The 20,973-nt window shown below is 36.5% G+C and overlaps 2 protein-coding genes across 2 annotated transcripts; one reads left to right on the top strand and one right to left on the bottom strand.

Moving 5' to 3' along the window:
- The first annotated feature begins 3,482 nt into the window (after positions 1-3,482).
- On the top strand, positions 3,483-6,161 carry LOC107678130 (T-cell surface glycoprotein CD4-like). Its single transcript, XM_016473295.1, has 8 exons — positions 3,483-3,545; positions 3,663-3,786; positions 3,915-4,129; positions 4,217-4,438; positions 4,523-4,831; positions 5,186-5,443; positions 5,642-5,760; positions 5,889-6,161. The coding sequence occupies exons 1-8, from the start codon at positions 3,494-3,496 to the stop codon at positions 6,021-6,023; spliced, it is 1,434 nt and encodes a 477-aa protein (XP_016328781.1). The 5' UTR covers positions 3,483-3,493; the 3' UTR covers positions 6,024-6,161.
- A 95-nt stretch (positions 6,162-6,256) lies between these two features.
- Positions 6,257-20,509, bottom strand: LOC107678129 (pleckstrin homology domain-containing family G member 5-like). The gene is made up of 15 exons (XM_016473294.1): positions 20,173-20,509; positions 18,536-18,728; positions 17,793-17,924; positions 17,545-17,676; positions 16,792-16,887; positions 16,500-16,550; positions 15,259-15,408; positions 15,035-15,145; positions 13,493-13,642; positions 12,999-13,133; positions 12,791-12,910; positions 12,584-12,713; positions 10,924-11,039; positions 8,491-9,881; positions 6,257-6,718 (listed from the first exon to the last, which is right to left on the bottom strand). The coding sequence occupies exons 1-15, from the start codon at positions 20,190-20,192 to the stop codon at positions 6,532-6,534; spliced, it is 3,114 nt and encodes a 1,037-aa protein (XP_016328780.1). The 5' UTR covers positions 20,193-20,509; the 3' UTR covers positions 6,257-6,531.
- Between the last annotated feature and the right edge of the window lie 464 nt (positions 20,510-20,973).

The following is a 20,973-nucleotide window of genomic DNA, read 5'->3' as shown; positions in this document are numbered from 1 at the left end:
AATTGCAACCTTTCTTTTTTCTTCTTAAATTAACACAAGAATCTTCCCATAAACCTGTATTTTATTAATATATGTATTTTGTCATATATTTATTTTACCCTTATTAAATTATTATTTTAATTATGTATTGCATTGTGTTGTGTTTTAGGGTTGAAAGAAATGTGTTAACAGATAATGTCCTGGCAGAAAATTACCAGTATATATATTTTTTTTTTCGTATTTAAATGAATAAATAAATATTTAAATGTTTAGGCAAAGTTTAAATTATTTTATGGTTTTAAAATTAAAAACTACAATACTAAGAGACAACTTTAGTAAGAACATTTGCTACTTGCCGCTTACTGTCACTAAAATGTCCATATTTAATATCTCCGTGTGGAAAATGCATTTAATAATTGCTGAAGTATGTTTAACTTTAAATGAAATATGTATTCGAATAATTCTAAATAATAATTTCCTTCAGCATATCCATGTTCAAGAAAGCAAAGGATTGAAAGTGAGACACCTGAATCTGGAGAATGTTGGTGTCTGTGCTTCTGAGAAAATGACTGATGGGGTCAGTGGGGAAGGAATATGTAATATCTCTGTCAAAATCCCTCCATCAAGCATAATCAGTGTTAATACGTTCCATTCTCGCTGCTATCTGCATGCTAATATAACCCACTCGTGACAGTCTCTTTTTTCCACATCAGGGGCTCACATAGGTCTTCCCCAGCTCTCCTGTTATTCAAATCGGCTGTATCAGCCACATACAGTGAATAGGAAAGACCCCATCACACTCTCATATCACCCCCTCTGATCTGAAGAGACGGAGAGCATGAAAGTGAACGCTGATATCTGTGTGCTGTATGTAACCACAACATGTCCCAGATAGCAGTGGTTCACGTTGACCAAGGTTGATATTTGGATGTTTTTGTGTGCAATGGGGGCCTAATGGGCATGAAAACTCACAAGATACACAAAGGAAGGAAATGATGAGAATCTCAGAATGAAAGAGTCTCAAGATCTGTGGTTATCCTCCCATACTTTACCTCATGAAGGCATACCTACCTGCTGCTTTTTCCATGGATTTACATATTTGCATATTCAACAGCCAGCTTACTGTTTCCACTTGGCTAAAAGTTTTAACGTCACCGAGCTGGTGTACAGCGCCCTCAGAAAAATCCAAATGTTAAAAATGATACATTATATAGGTAGATATCAAGAAATTAAGAATGTTTTAAACTTGTATTTGGACACTTTATGGTTGCCAAATGTTAATATAACACCTGTAGTTAATGTGATGATTAACAACTGTTGTTTCTCTACTAGAACACCAGTGAGAACTTCACAAATCCATTAGTAAACACATTTAGATCATTCACTTTACAAAAAGGAAGGAAATTTGATGTTTAAATGCTTCAGATTATGAGAGTCGTACACTGCATGCTAAAAACTACAAAACATACTATTTCTTGAACTGGCTTGTGACAGATAGGAGGAGTGAAAAACAGAGTAAAAATGGGAGGGGAGCGATTGAGTCAGCCACAAGCTCTTTTCTTCATCAAAACAACTCCAACCCCCATATTCATGTCACTCGCACACAGGCTCTCTGCCTTTACTGGAAGTGGTGCTGCTTTAGAATATGCTGATCGCACATCCGCATATCAACGGCTGAATCAAATGCATTCCGAAGCTCAGGACTGATACTAGGCTGACAGAACAGAAAGCAGCACTTACACAACCACATAAACAAACAATGATGCCATGGTGCAGGCTAAAATTACACATGCCATCTGTGTTTCTTACCCACTGGTTTAGGGTGGGTAAGGTTTCATTACATTGTTGTTTAATATTGCAAAATAATATATATATATATATACACACACACACACACACACACACACACACTTTTTTGTGGATTGTGCATGCTTTGCATCATCCACAAACTTGGCATGAATTTAATTGCATGCTAAAACAGCATAAATTTTGTGTATGTTGCCTAAATTATTTATGTTGTATTTGCATGTAAGAAAAACCATGGCAAGTATATATATATATATATATATATATATATTTGAAACCCTCCCAAACAACATGTGGTGTAGGTGCTGTTTGATTTTTTTTTTTTTAAGGTTTTCTGACCCTGAGACTCAATATAATATTTTCTGCAATTCTCCAGCTGTGGTCCTTGGAGAGCCTTTAGCCGCTCAAACTCTCCTCCTCACTGTGCATTAGGACTATATAGACACACGTCATCTTCCAGGCAGATTTGTAACATTTTCTGTTGATTGGAAATTCTTAATTATTGCCCTGATGGTGGAAATGGACATTTTCACTGCTCTGGCTCTTTTCTTAAATCACTTTCTAATTTGTGAAGCTCAGTTATCTTTTGCTTGACAGGATAGAATTTTGTGAATTTTTTGAATGAAAGATCAAAAGGGATTAACAATACAGATTTATTTTCACAGCCTTCTTTGATCATATTTACCAAGGGTGCCAATAATTCTGACCACGATTGTATGTATGTATATGTATATATATATATATGTGTGTGTGTGTATAAAAGATTATACATGAAAAATATTGTCAAGTCGCCTTTATTTGTATAGCGCTTTATACAATACTGGTTGTGCCAATGCAGCTTTACAGTGTTAAACAGGAAAATAGTATAGGGAAGATTACATGCAAAAATAGTCTTTTATGTAAAGGTGTAAATGTGAAAATAAAATAAAAATATCAAATACTATTACTAATAATGATACATACATACTCTAAAAAAGTATGTAAAAACTACAGCCTAATGTGTAAATGTGAAGGAATTTTGTGTTTTGATTTTTTACAGGCTCTGCACATATTTTGAATGACACATTGCATTGTGTGGTATTTTAGGGTTGAAGGAAATGTCTGCAAATTTAACAAAAAATTTACTAGTAATTTGCATCCAGGATATGATTGGTTTTCTATGCAATTTTGTTTTTCTTACAGTGCATGCATTTTCTGTTTTGAAACGATATGTATTGTGCAAAGCGCTATGCAGATAAATTAAATTACATAGGTGTAGTACCCTAATTATTTATAGAGACATTCTTGCCTGTGTAAATTTTCCATATTGCTTTTTGTTTTGTTTTATATCAACACATTTGTTTCCATTCTTTGAAGTTTGACATACTTTCAGCTAAAAGATTTTCACGTGGTGAGAGAAAATTCAAGATAGACCTGGTGAATCCGTGGGAGAATAAACCCTCAAAGTGTTGCCTCTCCCTCATTCTATTGCTCTCTCAGTGTCTCTCTTTCTCTCTAACTTTTTCCAAAGTACGTCAGTCAGACCGCACATCAACAGTTTCACTACATGCATCTTCAGAAGTCATGTGATGTTGAGAAGCAGAGAAGAAGAGGAACTACCTACAGCGAGCAACTCCTGCCAACCCACTCAACCACCCACAACACTATATATTCAAGAACAAAGACCAGAGACGGCATACGTTTACTGATCTGCTTGGAAGAGCTAAACATGAATAAGACACATTTCCTGATGGTTCTGGGGCTAGCGCTGGTTTTTGAAGGTGAGCGTGACATTTTAGAGTACCATGAATGAGTAAAATATTGTTTTATCTCTCTCACCTCATTTTAAATTCTATCTTCTTGTAGATTTAAATGTGCAATCTTTCTGTGTTCTGCAGGTAGTCAGTGCCAGGAACGTGAAGTGTTTGTAGCTCAGGGTTCTGTCGCAGTGCTGCCATGTGTAGACGAGACTTCTGCGATCTCACATCCTACTGCAGTCTACTGGAGCAGGATAGTTGGAAAGTAAGATCATTTCATCCATCCATCCATCCATAAACACAATTATCCAAAACCTGACAATCTATTAGTCAAATATATCGGCACAAAAGCAACAGCATTTTAATGTCTTGCTCTCTTTCTCAATATCCTAGTGTACTGAAGACGGTTTGGCGACGAGATAAGAGTGGGTTAGAGTTTCGTCCGGTTAGAGACTCACCACGGGCTAACTGCCCCATCTCGAACTTCGGAAAGTCTGATTACAGCCTTCACATCACTGAAACAACAATCGAAGATGGAGGAAAGTATGTCTGTGAAGTTGAAGGAAAGACTCAGATGGTGAAGGTCATCAGTCTCAGAGTTGTAAGAGGTAATAACCAAGAATTTGTCACTTCTTTCTTAAGCCATTGGCTGTCTTCCGGAAGCCTTATCGGTAATATTTTCTCTTTCTTCACAGCGTCATTTTCTCCTGCCATAGTGGTTGAAGGCTTAATAACGGAGGCAAAGTGCGATATCAATCCTGGGACACAGTTTGTAAGCATTAACTGGAAACAAAATGGCATATTCACAAGTAGAACCCGCCTCTCCGACGTGTCTCAAAGAGATGCAGGACACTGGACCTGTCGGGTTGCATACAAAGGTGGGGTAGTAGAGGCAACCACATCCCTACAGGTCAAAGGTGAGTGTTGTTTTAAATACCAGCTTCTTCTTTAAAATAACGTCTGCAACAGTTACTCATCCACCTTATCCGTTGGTTTTCCAGGAATCGTCACCCCTCAGGATGACTCTTCAGTGGTGTACGCTGCTGTGGGTTCTTCCGTCTCCTTGCCCTGTGTCTTTACTGATGGTCTGATCTCGTACACTGTGATGTGGAGGAGAACCTCCGCAACATCATACTCTAGTCTTCCTCTCCCTGCATCTTTCAGTGAGTCTGCTGGGCCCTCAGCATCAGCTACTATACAGAAAGTGGAGGATGGAGATGAAGGGATGTATACATGCTCAGGAATGATGAAGGGATTGAATAGAGGGAGAATTAAAGTACAAAGAAGGATGGAGCTAGTTGTGACTCGAGGTGAGTGGAATAATATATCACGAGAACACTCAGAATAGTGGGTGAAGTGGTTTATTTTTATTTGTTCAGCTGAATTTCTATGAACGTGACTTTAAAAATAAGACAAAAGGCCTATTTTCACATAAAGATAGATGCAACTAACCTACATAAAATTGCATATAGTTTCAGTATAATAATACATCAAATTTTTTTAACAGCTATTCATTTAAAAAAAAGTTTCTATATCATAAATCAGTTATCGGCAATTAAATAATTTTAGAATCGGCCTTTAATCATCAAAATGGTGTTCATTTCTGTTTTGTGGGATTCTGAATTTGCTGAATGCTGAATTTCTCTCTGAATTCTAATGTTTAGTTTCGAGATCCTCGTCATCCAGCGGGAATGGACCCGTGACCCTGACCTGCCATCTCAGCAACTCCAGCCAGATCACTTCTTATGAATGGCTCCGTGTGACTTACGGACCAAACGACACTCAAACGGTGACCTCTGTTCAAAAGACAAAGAGCTACAGGATTCAAGAAGTGACTGAGAAAGATGCTGGTGAATGGGTGTGTCGCTTCTATGGGAAGCAAGGCGTTCTGGGGAACGTGACTTATCAAATTCATGTGATGGGTAGGTAGAGCAGTTATATTACAGTAAAGGAAATGATATTTGCATGAGCATTTACATGCCAATAAATAAAAGCAGCATGCTGTGAATCCAAAAATGATAAAATAGTACAAACCTACTTTTCAGAACATTTGTAGAATCAGGAGCTGAAATTAGAAGCACTGCATTTTCACTGATTCTCCGTTTTGTTCATTTCTACAGGTGCTGTAAAGAGCGGAAATTCAAGTTCTGGCAACAAAACTGCTATGGCGATGGGATTAGGGTTTTTGTTCTTGGTGATATTCCTGATTTTGTTCCAGATGTACAGAAACTATCGCCGGGTACATTTCAGTCTTTTTGTCTATTTAAGTCTATTTCAATGCTGCAGAAGACAGCTCTCTAAAATATATTTAGTGTGAGTTATTTGTAGCTCATTTCTCATATTCATCCCATTTATTCCTCCTTACAGAAGAAAACGATCCTTCTTTACCCTGCAATGGAAACCATCGTCCATCAGGCTGCCACTGAACGAGAGCAGAGAGGGAGGAGCGGGGCAAAAATGGCTGAAGCTTGTGTTGGTGATCCAAAGCCAGTGTGTGTGTAAACGTGTGTGTGTGTGTTTATGCCAGATGCCTATGTGGATGTGTGCTTTAAATGCAGACAATTGTAGCAGTCCATTTATTCTGTAAATATATAAATATATACTGTATATATATAAATGTATACATTTTGTAAAAACTAATTTTGGTGCAAATATATTTTCAAATATGAATGTAAAATCTATGTAAATAAAGCAATAAGGGGAAAACATACTTTAACAATTTCTCATGTTTTAATTTAATTTATTTTAGTTTCTTGTGCACAGAAAATACAAGCTATAAACAGGTTTCTTAATATCGCTATACAGAGAAAACATTCTGTACACAAATACATTTAAGTAAATATAATAATAACAATAGACACAATGTTAATGAATCTTTCGCAAGCTGTATGTATCTCTCAAATACATTTGACTATAATAGTCATGTTACATAATAATTAAACAACGTCACAGAACTTTATATATTACATTTCTCCAAACACTTTTCACACAACTCTACACATTTAATAGACTACACCTCACTACATTCTATTTCATATTGCCTCTCTGATGGTTTCGCCTCTGACCTCCGGGGCTCATTTGTGGTCAGCTTCTTGTCAAGCCAGTCTTCATCGTCAAAGTTCTCAAAGTCATAAACCTCCTCATCATCAAAACACCAGCCTGGCCAGTCCACACTGATGCCCTCTAGGACATGATTGCTTCAAAAGAGAGAACAGGGGTTTATGGTAAATGTCTTCAAAAAAAAGTAAAGGTTATTGTCATTTCTTCCCTACACTGTAAAAAAAGTATTTTTCAAAATTGTAAATAAAACGACTACAGTGCTTGCAATAAAATACTATTTCAGTCTTTCTCCTTGGAAATGTCATGTTCAATTCTGTTACTTGATGTTTCTTTGTAATTATTTGTGAGTAAAAATGGTTTCAAAGTAAATCCTACACTAATTCTTTCAGTGCAGTAAAATGCAATTTTTAGAAAAAAAAAAAAGAAAGAAAAAAGTAATAGTTAATAAATGTATGTTTACAGGCCTTTTAATTAACACTTTATAAATAGTGATCATGAAGTACTATTTGTTCAAAATGAGAAATATCAAGATTTTTTATTTTATTTAATTTTTTTTCACAGACCCTCTTAAAAGACCCTCAGGGGTCCACAGACCCCTAATTGAAAACCATGAATGTGAAGCTTAAGCTACATTAAAATAGTCAGAAATGTCATGAAACTTTAATTTATGTGTTTCTAAGAAGATTGAATGAACATTATCTTCTCGCCTGTTCTGAGCACTACATAGCTTTAATGAGTTATTAAAGAAATGTATAATTACTTAAGTAAAATATCATTGCATGTAATTATTTTCCAGGGGAAAGCCTGATTCCTAATGGTCCTAATGAAGAACTAACTTGTCTATAATGCAAAACCAGAGAAGTAACAAATGCTTATATATAATGTTAGGACAATGATGTGGTAGAATCTTCTTACAATTTCCTGGGAAGGTTTGAATGTCATAATTTAGAGAGAATTTTATGTAACAGTACACAGATGAATTGTGCGTGTGGGCAGAAAGAAGAAATAACGCACATGAAACTGTCAAGTGAAGCCTCTCTACAGTCATATCTCACAAATGGAACAAATATACTTAAAATGAAAATAATTTTCCACTGGGCAGTTAAGGTTATTTTTAGGGTTAATTTAAAAAGAAAGACTATTTAAATTTTAAGTAAAAAAACATTACAGACACAAATACACATTCAAAGTGGTGTTTTAAAACTAAGATTTTATGGAGGTCATATTACATATTTATGCACATATTTATCATATATTTTGCGTAATTGAGATTCCTATTTAATGTTAATAAAACTTTTACCCAAAAAATATATATTTACATTTGTTTCATCATTTTCATTTTGACGCTGTGCTTCCTTTATATGTAAATTACGAATTATATTTTATATTATCCAATGTTAAATAAATTACAAAAATTCGATTATAATTTTTAACTTAATTTAAAATTAAAACATATGACCTACTTTTAACCTTTGTGAGCCATGTACCTGAACAATCTGTAATAAACTGAAATTTCTGAGATCACTTACCACCACTCCCACAACTTGCATTACTCTTTTTCCATGTAACACAAAATTACTAACTATTAAAATTCAAAATCTATATCTATGCTATAAAAAAAGCATGGTGATCACTGTTAGTCCAGTTAAAACAACAACAACATACAATATGTTAGGTTGGTATTTGAATGGAATTTGTTGCATTTTTAGAATAAGCAGCCAGAACAGAAACCGGTTCCCCAAATAAATGGTTGCATGACGCCATCTGATGTTTTCAAAGTACAACAAACTCTTTTATCTCAGAAGATCAAGAAAAATGTGATTCTTCATGATACAACCCTGCTAAAAACTGCTTTCAGATCACATTTAGCAATGACTCATTCAGCAATGGTGACAACATGTAGACTCACCTCTCTTTCATCTCATCCTCACTTCCATCTACATTCCCCTCTCTCCATCCATGAGCAGATATCATACTGGGTACTGCAGAATCCTCTCTTTCTGCCTCTCTCTCTCCTTCACTGACCGACGGTGATGGAGAGGCGGAGATAGTAGGAGAATCTTGGTGAGAAAAAGTCCTCTCTACGATCTTTCCCTCTCTTTTTTTCAGTCCGCGTTCTTTTTCCCGCTCCTTCACCCTCTGCAGCAGGCTCTGGAGCGGAGAAGGGTGAAGCTGGGGGTCCAGGCCTGGAGGGGGCGAGGGGCTGCATCTGTGAGAAGGCATGAGGGGACTCTGAGAGGATCTGATCTCCGGGATGGAGGCGCTCCTCTGTGTCTTTAGTTTGAGTGGTTTCATCTGAAAATTCCCATCACGTGTCTGCTCTGGCTCCATTCCAACATTCCATAACGTTCCATGGTTGTTTTTTAGAAATCCCAGCTTTAGCACTCGGTGGGAATCCTGGGGTTTAACGCAAGGGTTGGATGCTCTTCTCTGGTTTCCATTGGAGGGAAGTTCCAATCCGTTCACATCTGTCCTGGAACTATGAGAGGGAACAGATGGTTGCAAATTATTTGCACGTCTCCTCCGAATGAGAGGAGACTTCAGTTCCCTGGAGAACCTCTCTGATTCTGTAAGGAACCCCTCGTCATCTCCTGACTGACTGTACAAAGAGTCCCTCCTGATTTCTTGAGAGTCATCATCTGAATCCTGATGCATTGGTTCCCCTGTTTCTGCAATTTCCCCACATGTTGATGCAGTTATTAGAGGCTTGTTTGATGCAGAAGTGCTTGGCAGGGATTGGCTAGAAGTGGCATTTTTCTCCACATCTCCACCAGGAAACAGTGAGTATGATCCATTCGACTGGTTTCTTACAGGTAAGTCCTGTTGTGTAATGTCATTTGCAGATGATCGTCGTCCACGTTCCCATGTAACTCGCCTTTCTGATATTTCTTCCTCTTTCAACTGCTGACTATAATTCCTGTTTCTCCCTTCTTCAGTTTTTAATCCAGCTGAATCAGTCTTTGCCGCAACTTCTTCATGAGCTGATTGGCTCGGATCGTTCCGTTGACCAATCAGTGGAGAGTTCCTATCCTCTGCCAGCTGCTGAACTTTACTTTGCTCTACATCCATCAACAGTTCTGTCTCAGACTTGCGCCTAGGGAAAGGAAATGGCCTCACCAACTCAGCTGCCTCAATATCACTATCAGATCTATCAGATAATGATTGGCCATCAGGATCCTCTGTGACTTTTACAGACAGTTCGTCCTGAATGGGAGGTCTGTCTGATTCACCAAACTCTGTCGCACTTGTTGTCTTCAGTGTTTTGTTTGCCTCATTTTCCCTCAAAGTTTCTAAGGCCACCTGTGATCATCAATAAGAACCAGTTTATAGTTACAAACTATTCAACTATATTTGACTTTCTGATACAGTATTCTGCTCACAAACTTAAATACTGCACATAAAGTCTATTATGGTATATAAAAGTCACTTTCCATGATACAGTTAGTGTCCATTCCAATTACTTTTTAAGAAAGCATTAGATGCACCCATGTTTTTCTCCTCAGAGATAATCAACTAATTTTGATTACCAGAAACATAAATAAAATGTACATACAGCGTAACATAGGCATTACCTGTTTCCCACATTATACATGCTCCTCTATTACTGCATGATTTTCCCCAAATACAAAAATATTTAACATCATTAGTTACTTTTTAAAACATGGCGTAAAAAAAGTAAACAATATCATTACATGTTCTCAAATTCAACAAATTGTAATGTTGACTGCATTTGTGAGGCTCAACCTTATAGGCCCCTACTGAGTGGAGGCTTAATTGTTGGGTAAATTTGCAACCCTGTTACTTTCAACTCTGTTACTTAATTAATAATAAACAATCAAACAAATATATTTACTTTAGTTTAGTAAATGTAAGTTTAACAATAACTGAGTGACAGTGTAATTTAGGCTAAATTTTCAACCCTGTTACCCATTCTGGTGTAGTTTATTATTACTATTATTTAATTTCATTTGTTTTGTCTATTTAATTTAGATTTAGAATTAAATGATTATTAATAGAATTCCTAGGATCTGTGTTAACAGGGTTGAAAAAATGAGCAAAACCTCATTTAAAATAAATGGAAAATAAAACTCAAATAAATAAATAAACTGGATATAGATTAGTTTGAGCAGCTCCTAAGATCAACAGTCAACACTTTCCTAGTTAGGTCATAAGGAAAAAAATGACTTCATAACAGACCCTGTTTTGTACCAAAAGTGCCAAAGGTAGAAGAAGGTACAAAGTGTTCATTTTGGAAAAAACAAATTACATTTCTTCAGGGTTTGGCTTGTACATCGTGTCGCACTGGTGTCGAGTGTGTTTGCTGCAAGAGGAATGCAAGTACCTGAGTCTCACGCAGAGCAGACACCCATGACGCGCAGCTGTCTGGACTGGGTGTGGACAGGAAGTTCACACTGACAGCACAACCTAGATCACCAACCTCCACCAGCACAAACGAATCTACCAGACAGAGCAAAGAGGGGAGAAATAGACACAGTATGAGAATTAAACTAGCATCATAAAATAAATATTTATAGCAAAAAAAAAAACTTTTCTGTTCAACTTAAGTTCTCTTGAGGTTATAATGTGCACCAGAGTATATACAAATTCAGGCAATTTGCATGTTTGAATTCTCAATTGCATCTTTTGTGACAATGTACCAGGACTTGTATGAGCAGGTATTTGACACACCCAGGTGGAGCTATTCTCATAAAGCCCGATTAGAAACCAGCACATCAAGTAATATGCCATGCTGTGCAATGACATGCTAATTATAATATGCTAGATTACATAAAACAGAACTATTTGAAAGCTTTTTCCATGTGGAAAATCAATATGCATTTTGAAACTGACTGGTTGTGTGTAATGCATTCTGTGTCTTCGTGATTTTGTCTTGTGGCATTGTTTTTTTGTACCTTCATCATTATCACTTTAATAAAAGCACTGCATTTAAAAGTTCTCAGAGATTCCCTTTGTTACATTACAGTATACATAGATTAAAACAACCTGATTTACAAATTTCTACAAGCATTCAAACAACATACTAGCATATAAATACCATTGACTTATACTAATATAACTGGTACATCAATATATGATAATATACAGTATAGGGCATCAACCAATTCTATTTTTTGTTTATTTTTTTTTAATTATTACACATTATTGTATTAGCACAACAATTTGAGTGAAAAGTTAAATTAAAATATTAATATGAATGCAATACTTTCTTTTTTTTTTTGGTTAGTGACAGCAGCACTTGAGCTACATAAAGTTTAGGTAAAACCAGCATAATTTAACAATGTTCAAACATCTTGCTCTTCAATGAAATTAAAAACATGACCTTTTATAGGAGTTTGAATGATCAACGTCACAGATGTGCTTATTTGTTTGGTGACCTAAAAGGGGGGAATTCCTAAACATTTAGTTTTTAAAATTATTTATAATCCTAAAACTTGTTTATGGTAAAATATGCTTATTTCCTGGCCTAAATAAAAATTTGAACCTAGATTTTCAGGTCTCAGACTTTTGGACCCCATTGCATATGGTAAGCACTCTAAGACAAGTCAGAAAATAATGTGTTAATATAAAGCAATTGATTTTACTGATAGTATTTTAAATTACACATTGCATTGTGTTGTGTTTTAGGGTTGATACATGTTCTTAAACTTAACTGATAATGTCCTGGCAGAAAATTACCTGAATGTTCTCTGCAGATTTTTTTTTCTCACAGTGTGGTGCATATGATAATATGCATGTGATGTATCAAATGTTTTTCGTACAGTTTAAAGTATATAATATATATACAGATTTTAGAATGTGTTTAACGCTTTATTTTGGCATATTAAAACAAAAATAGTATTACCAGGGCATGAAAATATGGCCCATACGCATTAAACATGCCATAAGGTATAACGGCCCTATCATACTGATGTGAGCCCAGTTTAAAACATTCTGTTAGGCAGGTGAGATTGTTAAATGTTGGTGTTAGTGGTCACACTCACATCCATCTTTGAGCTCAATGCAGTATATTCTCTCCAGAGGCAGAGGGGGGCGCACTACTTTCAGCTTGTCTGATTTCTTCTGCATTTTGGTCATCAGCAACACATCAGTGAAGAGAAGGACCACAAGCTCCTAACATAACCAGAAATAAATGCTGAAATTCTGAGGTTAATACAAAAATCATTCGCCTTGCTTGTCTTTTCACTTGCCTTGGTGTCCTTTCTTACTTTGACCTTCAAAGTGTCTTCCATTAGTTGCTTCCGTATGACGTTTGGTCCCACCCCCCTCACCGGGCTCATCAAATCAAAGCAGCATAACTCACGAACGTGCTGTTGTTGAAATCTTTCTGTTAGACTTTTTTTTATAAGCAAAGCATGTTCAGTTTATGTGTATTCAAGATGATTTTTTTTTGTTTACCTTGTCTATTTCTTCACTCAGACCTTCTATCTTGTATCCCTCTATCCTTTGAGCAGCGACAGAAAGGGCCAGAGTATCATCTCTCAGTTGCATATAGTTATTGATAGATTCCAGAAAATTATTGACACTGTTCAACTGCAGGAGAAAAACAGACAGTGAGTGAGAAGAGTGCAGATCTTTATCCTTAACTTCAATGATAGAATAAAGACTGAGCAAGCAGTTCATATTCGAGAGAGAGAAAGAGAGAGAGAGAGAGAGAGAGAGAGAGAGAGAGAGAGAGAGAGAGAGAGAGAGAGATTACAAAGACGATAACAAAGGCAATGCAGCTCAAGAGTTTGAAATATCACACCATGAAAGGATTGTGTCAAACTAAAAAAAATGTTTTATTTAATAACTAATGTTGTTTTCATAATGCCCTTAGTATTTGTTTTACATAGTACAAATTAAATTTACAGTGTATGACGTGATTCATCACCATTGTGTCACAGTCTCACCATTCTTTCAAGTGCGTTTTTGGTGGGGAGGTCTTCTGTGGTCTTCTGAACAGCTTTCAGCAAAAGAGGGTACTTGGTGATTCTCTGGTGTGGTTTGGCCTGCATATCGCCGAGTCTCATTCGCCCACACTGTGGATGATTCTCCACCCACTGCAGAACAACATCAAGACAATCAGGAAAATCATGCATGCACATATCTTCATGCAACACATTCGATCGTAATCTATAGCTCATCTGTTGTTTGAATTGTGCATTTTAACTCATTTATTGTTGAAACTTTTTTTTTTTGTTGCTTAAATTATCACATTAAATGATTAAATGATCACACATTAGCACGGTGATTTCAAAACTGACATTCTATATGTTGATTTTCATTTTACTGTACATCTAGTCAATTAAATAGAAATTAAATTAAGCAATTTCGGGGCTTAATGCGCAGTTATTTCAACGATGTACCCTTCAGGAAACAGCTCACCCCCATAACCTACCACTATAGTCAAACCACCACAAAGGCAAGCAATCTCATAGTCATTTCTACCCTGCTGACTTTGCATACTGTCCATTGGTGCAAAAAACATTGACTGGGGAACTTGGTGTGGTAAACATTTCAACTGAAATGTGGAAAACAAATTCACACCTCACTACCCATTTTTATGTCTATTTTTTACCATTTTTTCCAGCCTTAATTTAGCTTCAGGATTTTTTTTTTTTGCTGCATAAACTAACATTCTGCGTTTCCTTTTTAAGTTTAAAACATTTTCAAAACTTATCAAACATGTTCTGCACATTAAGATCTATTAACCTTCATGTTGTGTTTTGACCTGGAGAGGATTTCCCAAAATTCCCGAGTATTTTCCCCATTGATCTGAGCTTAGTTCTTGAGTGAACATTGTCAAAATTGTCCACAAATATTCCTTTTTTCACTCAAAAACTGCATAAGCCCAGTCAATGAGGTCTACGACCAATCAGTTGCAAAAAGAAATAAAAAACCTGTGCTAAATGAGAGAAAACAAGTTTACAAAACAGCTGAGTCCAAGATTTTTTTTCACACTGAAATACCTGAACTGAAAAAGACAACATTGCAAATATTAAACACAACTCAAATTTCACTGGTTTAGTGGTGTTCCAAAAGTGTTGATTTTTGGACTTAAGCAGAGGTGGGATTTTTGAATTTGTGTAGCACTGTATGTTTGAATGTTTTAGGCATTTTTCTGTGACCCTATAGGTGGCAAGAAGTTGTACATGAATTAGTCATCTGAATCAACCATTCAACCGGTCTGTTTAAAAATGCTGACTTATTCAGAATTGAACCAAGTGACTGTGTTAAGGGGGGAGTCATTGAATTATTCATTCAATTTTTGTTTATAAAATGTGAATTAGTCAATATTCAATATGACCTGTGTTTACCTACAGCCTCATGTCTACTGCCGAATCATGCTAATATTAGCACTCTTGCTCATTTGATACTATTTCTTAACTGGAACTTGTTTTCCCCAATAGAATAATTCCCTGCTTTCAACGTATAAATATGATTTGCAGTACCGTAAGATAAGTGTGAAATTGTGGGTTTGTGTTAAGCTGTCTCCGTGTAAACTCCACATTTCTCTCCTCTTCCAAACAGTATTCAAAGTATGCAGGAAAATGGTCAGGAAACTAGAACAGATGAAAAATGAGGTAAAAAGTAGAGGGGGTCTTAGGCAATAACAAAGGTGGATCTATTTTTAGCTTTATTGCTTATAATTTAATATACAGTCATTGTATCATACCTGCAAACATCCTGCCTCAAGTCTGAGAGGGTCAAAAGGGCTTCCAGTGAGACGGACCTCTTGTAACATTGGATATATCACTTCATGCCAAAAAAGTCGATGTGCATCAAGGATAGAAGGAAGATTGGAAAAGAGCATTGTGGGGCTGACCTGAAGAAAGAAAGAACAGACAGTAATGGAAAAAGATTAATTGATACAGGTGGTGTCGCCCACACGCTCTACACCAGAGCAAAATCATTTTCCATCTTGTCCGTACAAAATGTTTCCATTTGTGACCACCAGTAATGCTCTAGATTATACAATGAACAGAATGAGTGATCTCAGACAGATGACAGTGAACGGCACATTATTTGACCGCACTTCTGCCGTCACATACAGCTGTGCAGTCCGTCTGCCTGCCATTTAGATACGCTGAGTATGTAACTCTAGAAGGTCAATTCAGAAGAAAAAGGTTCCACGTAAACATGTGAAAGACGAGACGAGATGCACATACTTCTTGAAGAAATCCGTATCTGTGACAGTGTGACAGTGCTGCCATCACGAGCTGTGCAGAAATGAGAAAGTGCATTAGCCATAGCTTTAGCAACAGTGTTACATGCATCACTTATTAAAAAATACATAAAAAATGCATGAATGAAAATACAAAGGACTAAGGAACGATGTGTTAAAGAACATCTGCACAGCATACACATATTATTGTTCTAATTTTTGTTGTTATAGTGAATTGATTGTCTATAAATTAAAGAAAAGAAAAGAAAAGAAAAGAAAAGAAAAGAAAAGAAAAGAAAAGAAAAGAAAAGAAAAGAAAAGAAAAGAAAAGAAAAAGAAAAGAAAGAAAAGAAAAGAAAAGAAAAGAAAAGAAAAGAAAAGAAAAGAAAAGAAAAGAAAAGAAAAAGAAAGAAAGAAAGAAAGAACAGACAGTAATGGAAAAAGATTCATTGATACAGGTTGTGTCGCCCACACGCTCTACACCAGAGCAAAATCATTTTCCATCTTGTCCGTACAAAATGTTTCCATTTGTGACCACCAGTAATGCTCTAGATTATACAATGAACAGAATGAGTGATCTCAGACAGATGACAGTGAACGGCACATTATTTGACCGCACTTCTGCCGTCACATACAGCTGTGCAGTCCGTCTGCCTGCCATTTAGATACGCTGAGTATGTAACTCTAGAAGGTCAATTCAGAAGAAAAAGGTTCCACGTAAACATGTGAAAGACGAGACGAGATGCACATACTTCTTGAAGAAATCCGTATCTGTGACAGTGTGACAGTGCTGCCATCACGAGCTGTGCAGAAATGAGAAAGTGCATTAGCCATAGCTTTAGCAACAGTGTTACATGCATCACTTATTAAAAAATACATAAAAAATGCATGAATGAAAATACAAAGGACTAAGGAACGATGTGTTAAAGAACATCTGCACAGCATACACATATTATTGTTCTAATTTTTGTTGTTATAGTGAATTGATTGTCTATAAATTATAATAAATCCATAATGTTAAAAAACTGTAGCGTTATGACATACTTCTTTGGCAATAGTGAGTTTGTTGATGTAGGTAAGCTCAGTATTCAGAAGCTCCCACAGCGCCTCCTGCTGGTGTCGCTGGGTTTTTGACATAGACTACAAATAGAGAGAAATAGAGAATGTCATAGAACATGCAACATGATTTCTGCTGTCTTCTCTGTTCTATTTTTATTTTTGATCTCTTATTGAGCATGATTCTGTGTTATGCTTTCTGCAGACGTCATAATCACACAACCTGTTTTACAACCATTACGGAATGTAAAATGTAACTATTTTTTACAAGGTGATGATTTCATATTAATTCATATGATGTTATTTATTTTGTATAAATGCTATAACATGTTTTTATAGATGTTACAAGTTTAAAACATAAGATATAAAAAATAACAGTCAGTGGGGCATAAGCAGATCATATAAAAGTAGGCTATAAAAATGATCTTACGAATTCATACATGTTTTTATAGATGTTACAAGTTTAAAACATAAGATATAAAACATAACAGTCAGTGGGGCATAAGCAGATCATATAAAAGTAGGCTATAAAAATGATCTTACGAATTCATACGAATTAGCCACTGAATTGTATACGCAAAACGTATACAAGTAGGTCCTAACAAACTGCCATGTGGAGGTATTGGCGAGAAGGCAAAAAAATTGAAAAGCATTGTCTCGTTCAGGGGTTCCGTAGAAATAGCCTATGTCGGATTTTGGAAGTTACGAAAGTATTTCCCCCCTCCTATTTCTTTCTGTTACCTCATGAGAGTGCACTATGTCTGTCCAGCTCTTTTCCAGTGTTCTTTCAGTACCTCCCTCCCCCCATGTCCACCTCAGGTCCGCAGGTATGTTGAAAGAGTCCAGAACCTGTTTCAGTGCATCCACCTGCCCCTGTACAGCACCCGATCGAGACAGAGATTGGAATAAAATAAATGTAATCAGTCAGTTGTCTATGTAACCTATGTACCTATGAACTATGTACTCGGTTCAGGCAAAAAATGAATTACCTCAAATGTGCCATTTTTGTCAGACACTCCCTGGCTAAAAAGTGCCTGCTTTAATGCAACTCTGCTCTTCACCCCGGCAGATGTTCCCTTGCTCACTGTAGAAAAGTCCACAGCTGTCCTCTGCTTCTTTTTCTGACAAAACAAAATTGTTAAATGTGACAAGCCGAATTGACAGAAATCCGCTAAAGCCCGATTAACCCACGTTTTTTGAAGTTTTGTAGTCAACATGACTGCACTGCATATTTGTGCTTTTATGAACTATTTAACTATAATGATAATAAATAAAATATAATCATTTATTTCAATATTTAAATTATTTAATTTGGAGCTCCATATTGGAAGGTTGTACCATACAATATTTTACATAACTTGAACTAACCTTATCATGTCATAAATAGACTATTGTTTTATGAGACTTATTGGCCAAGACGCATTGTTTTTAGGGGTCCTGATATCATTTCCTTTTTTGATTTTATCAGCACTTTTGTCGCACCACTTGACTTTGTTGTTTGCACCACATAACAAAAGATTTTTTGCTAATAAACATTATGCTTAACTACATAAGATTTTCCTTTCAAGAATTTCATCTTTTTATTAGGCCTTTTTTCTTCGTTATGATATCAGAACCGTAGTACCCCATGACATTTTTGACTATCTACAATGCATTAAAAGTCAGTTTAGATGAACGCACCTGATGCAAGCATGATCCAGTGCTAAATGATAATCTAGAATGAATTCGGTACCTGGTAGCCTACGGTGTTGTATCTGTGTTTCTCTCGTGCCCTCCGCTGAACGACTGATGGTACTGCAACAAATCCATCAGGAGAGTCTGTGGCTGCCTCTTTCATTTCCTCCCGCTGTCTGTCACTCTTGTCACCGAGGGCAGTTTCCTCTGGGGCCATGATATTGCTCAGTTCCGGTCCTTTTGATGGATTACTGATAGACACAGATAAGATTGCAGTATGAGGATTAATAGTCTAACACATGAATAAGATCAAAGATCAAAACAGGGAAAGTAGAAGAGAAAGTAGTAGCAGCATTGAGTAATTACAAAAAAAATTGTAATTACACAGTTGCATAACAATTTATAACCCACAAAAAAACTGTAAACCACAACTGGAAGGAACTGATACCAGGCTTCTGAAGCCCACTGACGTGACCTTTAAATCTCGAAACATCTCACATCGCATGACCTGACCCAGCATGCCACATACGTGCTTGTTTTTCTATCATGGTGGGTTTTCTATTATTTTCCATTGACGTCTCTTGTTTTTATAGAGCTAATGATGTCTTCTGTCCCCCTCAATCTGAACCCTCACTTAGATATTTACTATTTGTGTTTATTGTATATTTAATATATATATTATATATATGCAGTTTAAAACTGTGGTAACTTACAAATACAAAAAAAACAACAACTTTTAAATCCAACAGCCCTTTTCTGCCGAATTAGCATAATCACTATACTTATTTTAATGAAGAACCATCAAATGTGAAGCATCACACAGGGAATTCTGGGAATGATAGTTTTTAATTGTAAATTATAAGATGACTTGTTCTTTTATTTCTCAAAATACATTTAACAGTATTTTTATCCCCAAAGGAAGTTTTAGTTTACTTCAGGGGACAAATTTGTCCCCAAAATGTAAGTAAGTCGAGTGGTAAATACACTATATTTAAACACACACACACACACACACATTACATGCCAGGATTCCATATACAAGAGACATGCCCATGCACAGACAAGCTGAAGCTTATAAACACACATATCCTCACACGCTAACTCTGATTCATACAATTCACTGTATTTCAGGTGAGCCACATTTACCCAGTCATGTATGAATCTCACGGGTGTGTGATTCAGGAGACTCGCGCACACATGTTCTGGGAAAGATCTGAAAATCCACCCACGTTTGACATCACTTCTGGCAATACACCAATTCTGCTCAGACTCACCGTGTCAACTTTATCATCAGCCATCAATTCAGGGTAAAATACCCTGAACGAACAAACACACACACACACACACACACACACACACACACACATACCACACACATACCACACACACACACACGGCCACATACATGCACATAAACTGTTTGCAAATGCACTTTTGTGCTTACACATACAGGCATAACATGGAACATACATAAACACACAAGTCGTAACACATAATTTCGAAAACAAATTCAGCGTTGGTGAAATAAAAGTAGATTCAGATGCCATTTACATCAGTAAGTCACACAAAGTCTGAAGTGAAAGTAGATTTACAGTGCAGTCTCAGTTCTTTAATTATTTAGATGTGTTTTAGACAATCTCCTTTACCACCCACACACACACAGTCACTCTCAGTTAAGTCTTCCCCAATAGATACCTGGATTTAACTGAGTCCATTTTCCTCAGTCAGACATCTTTAAGGTGTCTTTCTCTCCCTCTTGTCTTCCTGAATCTGTCTTTCAGAGTCCTCAGTCTCTTTCTATATCATTTGTCTTTAACCCGTCCTTCAGTAACAGGTTGAGCAAGCGAGACCAGATTCTTCAGACTTAGATCTCAGGCATGGCTGCACCCCGAGAAGATAAACCTGATTGGGCCATCAGTGCTTTCTGATGTGATTGACAACCAACCAGCTGTTGATCACGGGTGCATAACAACATGTAAAGTTATAATTGTTTAGACAGGGATGATAGGTTTGTGGTTTAGTCACACAAAGACAAGCATGTACACAAACACACTCATACACACTCACACACACACACACACACACACACACACACACACACACACACACACACACACACACGCAAACATGCAAAATAAGGAAGAAAGATGTTATTTGGTCTCCAATCAGGAAATTAAAATGCTGGGAGGTTTTGGGAGGTGCTTACCCAAGAAAAAACCATCAACATAATGCCATGGTAATATTTAGGTACCTAGATTTGGCTGTATATTTAAAGGTTCTTCCTTTAGAGTGAATCCGATTTTTGAAAATGTTATCATCTGTCAAAATCAGTGATGTCTATATTACAGGTTGTATGGTACCAGTCAAGCTGTGAAAAAAGGAAGAGAGAGAGAGGGCCTGAGAAATATCAGACTGAAATAAATTCAGTGGGATAGGAATGCAGAAAAGCAACACTGCGCAAGATCATAACCGACACGCACATAATTACACAAGCAC

Source organism: Sinocyclocheilus anshuiensis, unplaced genomic scaffold (genome assembly GCF_001515605.1).
Source record: "Sinocyclocheilus anshuiensis isolate Anshui unplaced genomic scaffold, SAMN03320099.WGS_v1.1 scaffold1512, whole genome shotgun sequence".
NCBI classification, from domain to species: Eukaryota; Metazoa; Chordata; class Actinopteri; order Cypriniformes; family Cyprinidae; genus Sinocyclocheilus; species Sinocyclocheilus anshuiensis.
Note: the sequence above shows the minus strand (reverse complement) of the source record. Positions and strands in the feature narration are given on the sequence as shown.